Here is a 14,130-nt window from a genome sequence, read left to right as displayed (position 1 = left end):
GACTTACAGTGCATTCAGGCTTTACCTATAATAGGCTATAAAATATAATATGAAATGTTTAGGCAAAATGTATAAAGTTAGAATTGATAAGTATCTTTAAACTGAATCGGACATTCGGAGGCAGAGCCCTTCACTGCAGAACCAATCAGATGCTGAGGCTGAGTTTTGGAAGCTGAATCATCAGTACAAAGGTCGGCGTGCGCGAGCTTTTGCAAAGATCATTCAGCTAGAGCACGGCGACGCGCGCCCAATGGATCACTGGTTTCTGTAGCCTTCATGAAAGCCAGAGATATGAGCAGCGAAACAGAGGGGAATAATCCAGATCAAACTAACTGCAAATGTAAATCAAATACTCTGGGGTCCTCGTACTGCATCGACAGTATTCTAGGAAGGAAAAGTCCCTCAAAAGTTAAAGGTTAGTCATTTCTTGTTTAATTTTGTGATTCTGTTTTACTTATGTTGTCCACTGAATTGTATTATTATTTATTTTTTTAATTTTTTTGTAAACTCACCAATGGTTTTTAATAGCTGAAGCTACTACTGACTTAAATTAGAATTTAAAAATATTTTAATAGTCTTGAAATAGACAAAGTTCATTACAGTGTCCATGTAACAAATATTGCTTGCTATTATCTATAATTAATAACAACAACAATTTGCAGTTATACAAGGCTATAGCGTAATAAATGTCTAAATAGCCTAGTGATTAAATACAAAACAGACATGCTGTGAAACGTGGTCTTTTTAGAAGAATCCTCTAAGTTTAATTAGAAGACTATCCGTAACTTAATTTATCCTGTTGATAAATAATTTTTGCTTACAGCAACACCAAACAGTTTGTGGCCCCTTCAACCAGACATGCACCTGCCACCGAAGCTCCGCCGCCCCTTCGCCCCGCTGACAGACTCCTCCATTCACTCAGAGCAGACTGAAGCAGGGGGTCCAAGACTGCTACACACCGCTTGTGAAAAATTACAAATTACAGAGGCCTCGCTCGTAAACACCAGTCGTGCTATATTGTATCAGGAACACGCTTCTTTACAGTCATGTAGAGACACATCTCGTCCCACGCCAAGACCAGAGGAGAAAGAAACCGACAATGAAAGACTCTGTAGAGAGACAACTGTGTCTCCGGGTCTGAAGGGACTGCGAGAACCAGAGGGATATTTAAAGAACAGTGAGGAAACTACTTTATCAGCGGGAAGTGACGCTGAAGATGGGGTGTTAAAACGAAAACAGAGGAGATACCGGACCACATTTACCGGCTATCAGCTTGAGGAGCTGGAAAGAGCTTTTCAAAAGACTCATTATCCAGATGTTTTCACAAGGTAACGGCAACACCAACTTGTAGAAGATGATGCTTTAATATTAAGCAAATATATATAACGTGATTCATTGATGGATGGAAGGCACAATTCGTTACGTCTTCATTAAGACAACATCGATCATAATTTTCAGTAGCTATATATTATATGAAAACTATATATGCTTAAATAGAAAAAAGGCATAGCTACAATTTTAGCAGTTGTCGCTATTTTCGTTGCAATCACTGTAGGCTACATTAACAGTTTCAATAGTGCTCACTAAATGCAATCTCACTAAATCTCACTAAATGCAATTAAATAAATGTATACATTTTTGATTGGAGTAAAATATATGGTCAATAGTAAAAAAAAAAAAAAAAAGTTTTTTTTTTTATGAGATAGCTAAGACATTCGACCTACAATTTGTTTTTGTTTCTCTCTCTCTCTCTCTAATTTAAGGGAGGAATTAGCAATGAGACTTGATCTTACAGAAGCACGGGTGCAAGTAAGTCACTTTCCTATTTATCTCACGACTGGGGACAATATCTCAACAAGAATAGAAACACTGAAAAAAAAATCTAATGTCCTAAAGGCCACCGTTAAGTCTATAACATTTAAGCTATGCAATTGTTGTTGGTGTTGTTTAGTTTCGATTTTGTTTTTTTTGCAATGCGTTTTTAAGATAGCAACAATTAATGTGACTGGCTATCTAAAATAGGATTCGTATTAAACGTACAGCCATTGTATCATTTGTCGTTGCTACAATTTAGGCTACTTGGACTTGGTTCAGCGGTTTATTTTCCATTCATTGTATTGAAAAATACCTTAAAATCTATTATATGTTAGATATTACATCATATATATATATATATATATAACAGTGAAAATGGCGCGAGAATATATAAAACATTCTTTTATTTAGATGTTTTGGACAATCGCGTATTTATTTATTTTAAATTACACACAGTTTTGGCCTAGAAAGTTACTATTGCGTTATTGCCTAAAAATAAATCTTGACTTTCCACTAAACAAGGTATATTTTTGACCCACTTTTTTATGAACTACCTTCATAGGTAAACAACTTTCCGTCTTAAAGGGACAGTTCACTTAAAAATTAAAGGCAGGTGTGTTTGATTAGGGTTGGAGCTAAACTTTGTAGGACAGTCGATTGCCAGGAGCAGGGTTGTTTAACTGTGTGAATGAAGTTTCTGCTTCAGGAATACAAATTAAGATATTTTTGTAGTGTTCATTTTGTTGTGTTCCATAGAAGACAGAACATAATACAGGTTTGTAAACACTGTGAGAGTTTACTTTTTTGGGTGGGCTCCTTTATGGATACTTTCAAAAAAGTTTGTATATTTGTTGTCATGCCAACATTATTCTATTCAAGAAAGACTAATACAAGCCTTCACTAAGGAGACACTAGTGATATTGATCATCAAATGGAAAAAAAGAAGGAGAAGAAAAAAAACTCCTAACTACTTGTAATTGACAAAAGCATTGTTTCCTCTCAAGGTCTGGTTCCAGAATCGACGAGCAAAATGGAGGAAAAGGGAAAAGGCGGGGGTCCAGTCACACACCCTGAGTCTACACTATCCTGGAACCCCCCCTGCTGCACAGTCCTTGTGTCATTACCTGAGTGGGAATCCTTTTGTCCCAAACCCACATCCAGCTATTGATTCATCTTGGCCTGCTCCACTCCAAAGACTGGCTCAGCCTCCCCCAAACCCTGCCTCCCCTCTTGGCTTCAGTGCTCTGTTAGGGGCGGCCATGTTTAGACATCCCGCTTTCATTAACCCCACTTTTGGAAGGTGAGCTTCATCTGCATGTTCAACACAAACCGTTAAGTTTATTTATCTGTACCTTTCACATTTTATAATGCCTATAATATCTGGTTACATTTCTCATCAGACTTTTTACAAGCATAGGTCCAATGGCACTGCAAAGGATACCCCTTCCTGCCATCGAGGGTCCAGTTCAACGCTCCCACCTCACCAACAACCTTCTCTCCTCTTCATCACCCTTACCTTCTTCTCCAACGGTGGACCTCCGCACTTCCAGCATAGCAGCACTGCGTCTCAAAGCAAAGGAGCATTCTGCTCAGCTGACTCACATCACTGCTGCTGGAATAACTGGAAAAGAGGAGTGCTAAGACTCACTCTCACTTGAGAGATGGCAAAAGACCAAAGTCAAGCGGAAGCACTGATATCTGGAGAGTTAGGTGATTATTAATAGATACATTAATAGACACGTATAGTTTTTAGTCTCTGGAAGTTGAACTGTAGCATTCTAAAGCTTTTTTTGTTTGTTTAATGTTGGTTGTTAATAAGTGCTAAATGTTTTTTTTTTTCATTTGTTGAATGTTCTTTTTAGATAATTTCATCCTGTTTTCATTATGAAATGAACAAAACAATAATCAAACAGCTATATATATGAAGAAATTACCAGGACAAGCTGCTTTTAATCTGTTACACATCCAACACTTTTTTAAAGGTTTGTTCTGTAACAGTAAAAGTTATGTTTTACTCGACTTGTATTTATTCTGCATCATGCAATATTAGGATTTTTTATAAGGCTGCACTTTCTGTGTTCACAGGATAGTACTAAAATAGTTTAGGTTATGTTGCCATGCATTACCATGAGTTTATTATATTTTGTTAAACCTACGAGACACCATTCAGGGAAATAAACAAAATATCCGTATGCTTCTCTTGATGAATTAGGCAGGGAAAATAAGATAATGTGAAAGTAAAAAAAAAAACAGAAATGTTTTGTGCTGTCTTAAAATTCCTTCTGTATTTAATGCTTTAAATAAATGGACGATGGACAGGTTACAAAATTGATAATAGCTTATTGTGTAATTTCTGACATTTTAATATGGATTTTTAAAGTGCTTTTTTATTTTATTTGTTATTTTATTGCATCATCTTAACTACAGCCAAAAGAAAACCAAGGATTTTGTATAAAAAAGCATTTTCTAGCAACCTTTCTTTTACCACAAAATATATATTTCAACTTGTGCACTAAATATGCGTCTTTAGTTGGCAGATGTAACTAATGAATGTTTTGGGAGCGTGACTGAAACAGATTTTGCTCCGAAAATTATTGACGGAACTTCGAAAACCCCGATACACACGATAAACAAAATGATCAGTAAGGTTTGTTTGATGATGACATATAGTCAGGAACGACTTTAAAGCTCTTTATAGGAACAAATGGTCATTTTTTCAGACCAGGGGAATTGCCGTGAAGAATGGCAAAATTTAGAGCTTTAACACCTCCATAGGTGTCCATGTAATCTGGGCATTAATGCCAAATACTTGTTTTCAGTATTCACACAAATTAAGAGGCTTACGCTTTCCTCAGCTTCCTGCTTTGCGTTTTTCCTTGTCAAAAGAGGCTTGTTAAGTCTAAACTAGTTTAACTCCTTCAAACTAAGCCTTCATCCAATTAGTTTGGAGTTTACGGTGATTTGTTATCTGATCACTCAGAGAACAGCATGTCATTGGACCAGTGTGGGGCTATGTATAACATATTTGACCTAACATCGAAGCCATGAATAATGTCCTTCCTAAGATCTGAAACGCTATTCAGAGTCCACTATTCAAAAGTGTACCCTTAATGACGTAGAGCTTAACATGTTAAAATGTCTGAATGGTCAATTTAAACCACTGATTACCAACCACGGATTAAGAGATTTTCTATAGCTACAGAAAGGAACTGAACATTTTTAAGAGCTATTGTGAGACCTGTGGTTATATGCAACTTGTTGAGGATCAGGATTATAGCAAGTATTACTATAGAAGTGCAGGTGTTCTTCTTCTTCTTTTATTATTTAATAATAATAATAATAATAATAATATATATATATATATATATATATATATATATATATATATATATTTTTTTTTTTACAAGCTGCTCATAAAGTTACATGAGCACCTAAAGGAGTTTGGAGACACATATGATATAATATTCATAATATATATTATCAGGCACTGGGGGAAAAACCGACTTTAGGTCACATGGTAATTTACGGGTGTTCTCAGAAATAGTTAGTCAACAAAACTACAACAAAAATATAATTTCTGATCTAATAACAAATGAAAAATCCAACATAGGTTTTCTATGACTTTTCAAACAAGGGAAATTGTATTGCATTATTGTATTAGAAACATTCACGAATCAACATTAACTGGTTTTCTGTAATTTAATAATTATTTTGTATATAAAAAATAAAAAATAAGATACTTTGTTAGATTAACAGTGTTAATAGCTGGTGCAATGCATCATCACAATCTGAGAAGGATCCATTTTTAAGGGTTGAATCAGTGTAGATTTCAACCGTCATGATTTTTAAATGTTAAATGAAAACAGTTTCCACGTTCACTATCTACTACATACATATACAAATGAGAGAATCCCACTATTATGCTGTCAAAAAGAAAGAGAATTGCAACAGCAAATAAACAGAATGAACCTACCTTGCTAGAAAATTCTTTCTCTAGCTTGGCATGAGAGACTGTATATTTCTTAACAAAAAATAAATGGAAGAAAGTAAAACTATAATTTATAAAGAAAGAGTAAGAAATATTGGACAGCATCTGACTGAAGGCTTTCATTTAAATGTTCAGAATTCACACATGAAGTAGTGCCTCATGGAACATGTACATGATGGTATCTTTAAACTAAGCAACCTTAACCACTTTTGATGTTTCTTTTGTTTCCTTTTTCTTTCGATTTCTTCTCATTCTCCACCGCCCCTTAATGACCTGTTAGGCCTACTTCTCCTCGATTACCGCTTTACCACATCTGCTGTACTGACCCTACGGTTGTCTTTTGAAAATCGTTAACCCTGCAGCCCTTTCTGTTTCCCTCAGTAGAAAGTGCTGCATGTAAATTTCTCCCCAGGTATCTCCACTGGCTACACTGCGAAGGGGAGCAATCAGGGATAATTGAGTGCCTTTCAGACGGAGCCTGGAGCATTCACTCCCATTCAACACCCGTCCATTCACCACATAATTACTCTTTAAACACACCCAATTTTCTGGGGAGCAAAGTCCTGTTATAATTTTGCTTAAGTGTATTCGGAAATCATACCCCCTTTGAGCCGAGATAATTGAAATCAAATCCTTTTCATGGCTACTGACATATTCGCGCTGCCAATCCAGTGTAATTAATTGTTGAAAATTGAGCCTGAATATCGCTAAATAGAAGGCCATTATGTTTTGAAAGGGGTGAAATGATCTACCACGCAGTGTGGAGACGTCAACGTGCGCTTCAGTTAAATGTCTTTGTTTCCCACACTGTTTGATTTGTAAAGATTAACATAAATTGACTCATAGCATAAGTTTTACTTAAGTCTTAGAGGATGGACCCTTTCTTGTTATTTGTTCTTTGAGCAATACAGAGTACAGCTTTTTCTGTACGCGGTTTCTTCATGTGTCCTGTTCTGTGCAGCTGCACTTAAGAAGGTCGCAAATGGAGTTCATCAGTTTGCAACTAAACTTTATTTTTCATCAGTTGCACATGAGGAAATTCTAACATTCTGATTCATTCTGTGATGATCTAAATGAGAGAAATGAATGCTGGGTTCCTAATAAATTGTAATTTTAAGAGTAGGAATACCAATAAAGTTTAAAGAAAGTTAGTCTTTTACTTTCTGGATTCTGTTTTAAGGGGTTTACTTTTTGATATGATTGTTTATATTAGACATACCTGAAATATGCTCACGTCGCCCCTTTTTCTTTTTTGTACAGTTCCCTATGTGCCCTTTTCTTTATGTGTATTCATTTGGTTTTGATTGGTCAGAACTGCACTTGGTTCTCCGAATTGCTGTGTTATAGATTCTGATAACTCTGAAGCAGCATTCTCACTTTCATCGTTCCACAATTTGGTCATTTACTTGTGTTCTCTAGCTCTCGCTCATTCTCTCAGCGGTACGTCTAAAGTCATTTGAATTCTGATGTGACTCCTGCTGGGTTGAAACTATTCATAGCAAACGGAGCAAAGCAAATTCTAAATTGTTCATCGTACCATATATTGTTGACACCCATGCTTACATAATGGCAAGGCGATTATGTATAGATAGCTACATCTGAAATAAAGAATTTGATTTGTACGCAGACAAAATGGACCAATCAGTAATCAGCTGACTGAAATCAAGATTCAGATTATGGACCAGGCTAGTGAGGCCAGTGCTGGGGACTCAGGAATTTTAAGAATAATACAATTCTTAAAGCCGGAAGACAATTTTCTGATCCCTGTCTCTGAATTATTTTAGGGGTTAACTCTGTGTGCTGCTTCAGCTGGCTCTTTCTCAGGTCAGAGGTCAGAACCTCATCACCTTTATGCAATTTGTTCCAAACAAGAGAAAATCTCTTTCTCTCCCTCTCCCTGCTCTCTTACCTTCACCTTCCCCAGTCGCGCTTTGTTCCGTGTCAGTTTCCATTGTAACAAATTACACCATATCTCTGATATGAAGTCATTGTAAAAGTGATTGCTAGCCTTTGAAAATCAGTGATAGCAAGTCAATCAGCTGCAGCACTCCAAACGTCTCTAGTGTGATTACCTGAGTGTGTGAAGTGTGCGGGGTTAGGGCTTCTATGCTCTGCCAGGGTTAGTTAATATGTCTCTTTAGAGGCTTTTTCTGTCTGTCAGTGTGAAAGTGATAGAAATGACAAAAATGTGGATTGCTCATTTAGGATTTTTAAAAAACACTCCTTCGTTGGTTAGTTGCTGACAATCATTTTAGGTGTGTAAAATATGGATTGCATGCAGGGCATAAAATGCATCTTCGGAGTAGCCTATGTGAAGAAAGGCTAGCTTTTGTAATATTGGCACCATCCTGCGGAAACTGATTTAGAGGCAAATATATTACTACAAAACATAGGACTTCATTTCACTGATGCTGTCATTTCTGACAGGAAACTCTTATATCATTCCAAACTTGATGACTTTTCTTCTTCTGTGGAAAAAGAACCTTTCAACTTTTTTATTCGTACATAAAAGTCAGGGGAGTCCAAAACAGCATTGGATGCCACAGATTTGACTCACTGGACAGTATGAAAACATTTAAAAAACTAAGTTGAGTGTGTATGGCTAAATTCATACCGTCTGTGTTTGTGATAAACAACCGCAATTACTTAGCCTACATTTGAGAGTCTCGAAATGTCCTGGGGCCCGTTTCAATAAGGAGGTGTAAAGGTAACAGGTCAATGTAGCTCAAAGGGAATCATTTAAGATTTTAAAGGGAATTTGAACAGAATCACTGTTTCACGGCTGATCACTGAGACGCCCTGCGATTCACTAAACGAGCCGTTTAACATGAAATCTATGCTGGATATTAATGTCCAAAGTATAGTGAAAACTATCAGTTAGCACAGTAACAAGATCGGCAGTTTAAGACATTAACTTGTAAGCACAAAACACAAGATACTTCTCTTTCCAATATGAATAAGGCTTTATTAGATAAATCTAAGACGTATAAACTAATCTAACACATAAGTGCACTCACTCACACATTCACACAAGTTGCAGGAAGATCGAAAGTTAGGGAAAGATGAGTTTAAGAGAATGGAAATATGGAATCCCAAGTTTACAGCAATATGTTAAATTGCATAGACATGAACAGCCATCAATTACTTAATTAACTCTCACAATGAGTTCCTCAATGAGGTTAAAATTCTATTAGATACACCAGCACAAATGTCTGAAGGTATATTGCCTGTGTAAAGTTGTCGCTGATTGGCTGGAAGTTCAGTAGTCGTTGAAGTGACGTCTTGGGAAGCCCGTGGTGGGGCGTTGGCTGAAGATGCAGTTGTGTGCGCTGGTTGAAGTTGAACGGGCAGTCGAGGTCAGACGGCGTTACAAAACTTAACTCAGAACATGAAAATCTCAAACGGAAAAGAAAATAAATAAAGTTTGACGAGACTAGGTTGTGTTTCTTCTCATCGTGGCTAAGTAGCAGCAGGCGTGCAGGCCGATGCACGCTGGAACCGCGCTCAAAGAACAGTGATGACAAATAGCATGGCTAAAAGCTAAAGCTAAGAAGCAAAGCTAACAGCTAAAAGCTGGCATGACTGATAGCAAAAGCAAAGCTAAAGATTAAAAGCAAGATTTGATGGTGTCCTAAGTATTTAAACTGGCCTGTTGGCCACACCTCAAATGTTGTCTTGACCAATCAGATATTGTCTTGGCTCGGGGGTATCAAAAATCATATGTTATCTTATCAAGCATGTGGTCCGAATTTTCCCGCTCTTGCAGGGTCTAATTTTGGACATGATTCCTATAACAAGAATATGATACATTTGACAAATAACTGATGGTCAGGACTATTTCAAGCAAGCAGATTCGATTACATAGATACTAGACATGAATATGTATCCTTAAGCTATCCCATAGTTATTAAAAGACATACACAATAAGTGATTATAACATGATAGTCAAATGTATGGGTTACATATAAATGAATAAGGAGTGAAGCGATGGACTGATATTCATATATAAGTCTTTTTGAGTTAATTTTGGTCCATATATTTGTAGAAAAGACAGTTTCTTTGCCATTTTCCTGACAAAGATTTCTGTGGAGACCAGAGGTTCAAAGGCCCCTCCCCCTTAGGAATTTCAGTCTGGTTCTGCTGGGGGAAGTCAAAAGATCTTGTGTAGGACTCTCATGGGTTTACATGTGATGTCCAGCATTGCATTTCAATTACGAACAACAAATTTGACAATCTCTTCTGCGAATTAAAATTGTCAATAATTGTTCTAGTGGTGTTAATGTTGAAGGCTGTTTTGTGAAAGCGTAGGTTGGTTGGTTATCTTGCTTGGGACTTGTGGCACAAAATGTTTTATGACTTCCTGTTGCCTTACTGAGGAATTTGTCTCATGTTTCAATCACAGCCCTGATCGACTCTTTAATTTGACTGGTTCGAGTCATTTCTGCTACAGCAGTTTAAGACAATAACTTGTAAGCAGAAAACAATATACTTCTCTTTTCAATATGAATAAGGCTTTATTAGATAAATCTAAGACATATAAACTAATCTAACACATAAGCACACGCACTTACATTCACACAAGTTGCAGAAAGATAGAAAGTTTGGAAAGAATGAGTTTAAGAGAAAGAAAATGTGAAATCCCAAGTTTACAGCAATACTTGAAATTGCATAGACATGAACTGCCATCAGTCACTTAATTAACCCTCGCTTTGAGTTCCTCAATGAGGTTAAAATTATATTAGATACAACAGTACAGATGTGAGTCTGGAGGTAAAGTTACTTGCGTTGTCTGTGTAACAGGGTTCCCTTTGTTGACGTTGAAAGGTGTTTCCCGAGGTTGCTGATTGGCTGAAAGTTCAGTAGTCGCTGAAGTGACGTCTTGGGAAGCCTGTGGTTGGGCGTTGGCTGACGATGCGGAGTTGTGTGCGCTGGTTGAAGTTGAACGGGCACTCGAGGTCAGACTCAGAGACACAGCGTTACAAATCTTAACTCAGAACATGAAACTCTCAAACGGAAAAGAAAAGAATCTAAAGTAAAAGAACAGAAGTAAAGTTTGACGAGACTAGGTGGTGTTTCTTTTCATCGTGGCTAATCAGCAGCAGGCTTGCAGGCCGAAGCACTCTGGAACAGCACTCAAAGAATGCTAAAAGTGATGACTAAAAGCATGACTAAATGCAAAAGCTAAAAGCAGGCATGACTGATAGCAAAAGCTAAGAAGCAAATGCTAAAAACAATCTAAAAGCTAAATTTGGTGGTGTCCTGAGTATTTAAACTGGCCTTTTGGCCACACCTCAAATGTTGTCTTGACCAATTAGATATAGTCTTTGCTCAGAGTATCATAAATGATATGTTATCTTATCATATGTTATCTTATCGGCTCTACCCCGAATTGAAATTGTCAATAATTGTTCTAATTTTGTTAATGTTGAAAGCTGTTCTGTGAAAGAGTTGGTTGGTTGGCTGGTTATCTTGCTTCTGACTTGTGGCACTAGGAATTGGTTTACAACATCCTGTTGCCTTTCTGGGGAATTCGGCTCATGTTTCAAACATGGTCCTGATCGACTCTTTAATTTGTCTGATTCACTACAGAGGTTCAACAGCTGAATTATGTAAGTTCAATCAACTCTCAGTAGGTTGACTGAGTTAAGCAAATGCACCACTATTACTATGAAAAGCCATGATCTTTGGATCGCCAATATCATGATTCACCATGGCAACAACTCCCGCCAAAAATACATCTGCATACTTTAGACTCAATGCAAGTTTCATTCTTATCACTGTTATAATATCACAGATGAAAACTGTCAGAATGGTAGGTTACTGAACTAATAGACTATTCATTTTCACGGTATCTCTCGGCAAAACAATATATAAAATGATAATAATAATAATTTCAATTTTTTTTTTTTGACAAATTATCTGCCAATAGGGCAAGAACAATATGACAGTGGCTAAGTGGAAATAATTAGCTTAGTTTCTTAGCAATAGATCCTATTTCTAGTAAACTAAGCTAAGCAAATATAATAAGTGAAAATCGTGATATATTTAACACGTAAAAGTATGAGTTCTTTGCAACAGGCTAAGTGTAAATAATAATTAGATGCTATTTATACTTTATACTGGCAGATTCATATGATTAATATAGATTCATACTGAGGTGTATATATGAGGTGCGCCAAAGAAGACCTTGGTCTCACGGTCTGCTGCTGGAAAGTGTGCCTCGGCCTAACTTGGGGCAGTCGTGGCCTAGTGGTTAGAGAGTTTGACTCCTAACCCTAGGGTTGTGGGTTCAAATCTCGGGCCGGCAATATCACGACTTAGGTGCCTTTGAGCAAGGCGTCGAACTGCAGCATAAATGGCTGCCCACTGTTCCGGGTGTGTGTTCACAGTGCGTGCGTGCGTGCGTGTGTGTGTGTGTGTGCACTTTGGATGGGTTAAATGCAGAGCACGAATTCTCTGGAATCTGCGCATGTCACTACAGAATGTGAATAGCTATACAGCATAGTTGAAACCACTTCGTAGACGCACAAACAACTGACATAATAGATCAGCGAAATCTGAAAGGCTGATAAGACACGCGCCTGGGTGTCAGATGAATCCTCGCCTTCGCCCGCTTTTCCATGCAGGCGTGTCAGGTGATTCTTCGCTTTTGCGCGCTTTTCCACGTAGGGGCTTCAAGTGACTCACTGCCGCTCTGAGGCAGGGGCCGTTTTACTGCTTGTGAGTGGCAAAGTGACTGAAGCGGTTGTCGCCGCACTGGAGTGGGGGCTCTCATATCGCCCTGAATGAGTGTCCTCTACACACGGCAAACGATGACTTGGGCTGGTATCATGTGAATAAAAGAGGTTTTAAACCTACAGGTTTGATGGATGAGAGGAATGCGGACACTTTGTCGGCATGAGTTCATCACCAGAGTCCTAAGGTCCACCACTGATTGAGGGCAGACGGACTCATCTGGCATCTGAAGAAAAACGTCATACTCACCTGAACACTGCAGAGGAGCAGCAATCTGGACACCGCTCTCTGATGAGCGAAGCTTAAATGTGAGCTATAATAGTTTATAAGCCATATTCTAGGTTATACAGCAAAGTGAAGGAGAAGATTCTGACGTAATTGTCGCATGCACTGCATTTTACACTGCCTCTCGAGCTCTTCTGTTTTTGCATGCAGATGCATACTTCGCATCAATTGGCCAGTCATTTGACTGGCATGAGCCAATATTACTTCAGGAAAGGTTAGAAAGGAAGGATTTCCCATAACAGAGAAATATATCTGTGATGTCTCGTGAAAGCTCGAGAGGGAACCTAGATAGTTCAGCCAAAAAATTTTCATATAAAAGAAGATGCTAACCAAACAGTTTCTGGTCCCCAGTATCTGATAGTATTGATTATTTAAACTATGTCTTGGGGTAAATAAGTGTCCTTTATTTTATCTTACTTAAGGTGGCAACCCTATATGAGAACAAACGCAACTTCAGCATGCACGTCATGTTATGTTATGTATCACTGACTTGAGTGGGTTGACAATGTACAAGCTAGACTGATCTAACCACTGTGACTGAAATCCTTTTCCTTGAGAGACAGACCACACATCCATTCTAGCATCCTCACTTTCAATCTCCCCACTGATTGTTTCATTCAAATGGTATTATACCTCCTTTCCCAAACACTGCTGCCCAGCTGGTGCTCATGGTCAATTGGCAAAGTAAGCATGATTGCAGTAATTTGTTAAGCACTATGGCAACCTCTGATTAGACCAAAGATAAATATATGTCTCCGTGTGTGCAAGATCTTTATTTATGTTCGAGCTCAACATACATAGATAGAGCTCGGGAATGTACACATTCTAATGTAAATATGTTTTAGTCCTAGTAGAGAACAGAGAACTACTAATAGGTATTCATTACAGTAAATACCAACGTTGATTAATGAGTGTCTTGTGTTTAGACAATGTTCACATAAAACGTACTAACTGTCGTTATGCAAATACTACCAGCCCTATCAAGATTACTTTTGTCTTCTTGTCAAACAAAAGAGGATATGCCAAGGGAAAAATCATTCATCTTAGGAAGAGTGATAGGAGGACTGTCTTTGCATGTTTGTCTCCTAGCATTACTGTCAAACAGAAGTGGTTACAGTGGTTTACCTCATGTAAAGGTGTAATTCATCCAAAACTGACCCTTTTACTGACCTGAATATCGTTCCAAACCTGTGCGACTCTTTTTGTGCACACTTTTTTTGTTCAAAAAGTTCCATAGAAGAAAGAAAATCGTACCTATTTGGAATAATATGAGGTAGACACACGAAATTCATATATTTTGGGGTGAA

The 14,130-nt window shown here is 37.7% G+C and overlaps 1 protein-coding gene across 1 annotated transcript; it reads left to right on the top strand.

Annotated features, from left to right (window-relative positions):
* The first annotated feature begins 113 nt into the window (after window positions 1-113).
* On the top strand, window positions 114-4,124 carry arxb (aristaless related homeobox b). Its single transcript, XM_052588524.1, has 5 exons — window positions 114-415; window positions 824-1,328; window positions 1,764-1,809; window positions 2,820-3,115; window positions 3,216-4,124. The coding sequence occupies exons 1-5, from the start codon at window positions 277-279 to the stop codon at window positions 3,454-3,456; spliced, it is 1,227 nt and encodes a 408-aa protein (XP_052444484.1). The 5' UTR covers window positions 114-276; the 3' UTR covers window positions 3,457-4,124.
* The last annotated feature ends 10,006 nt before the right edge of the window (window positions 4,125-14,130 follow it).

Source organism: Carassius gibelio, chromosome B21, assembly GCF_023724105.1.
Source record: "Carassius gibelio isolate Cgi1373 ecotype wild population from Czech Republic chromosome B21, carGib1.2-hapl.c, whole genome shotgun sequence".
NCBI lineage: Eukaryota > Metazoa > Chordata > Actinopteri > Cypriniformes > Cyprinidae > Carassius > Carassius gibelio.
The sequence above is the reverse complement of the archived record's forward strand: the minus strand, read 5'-3'. Positions and strand labels throughout refer to the sequence as shown.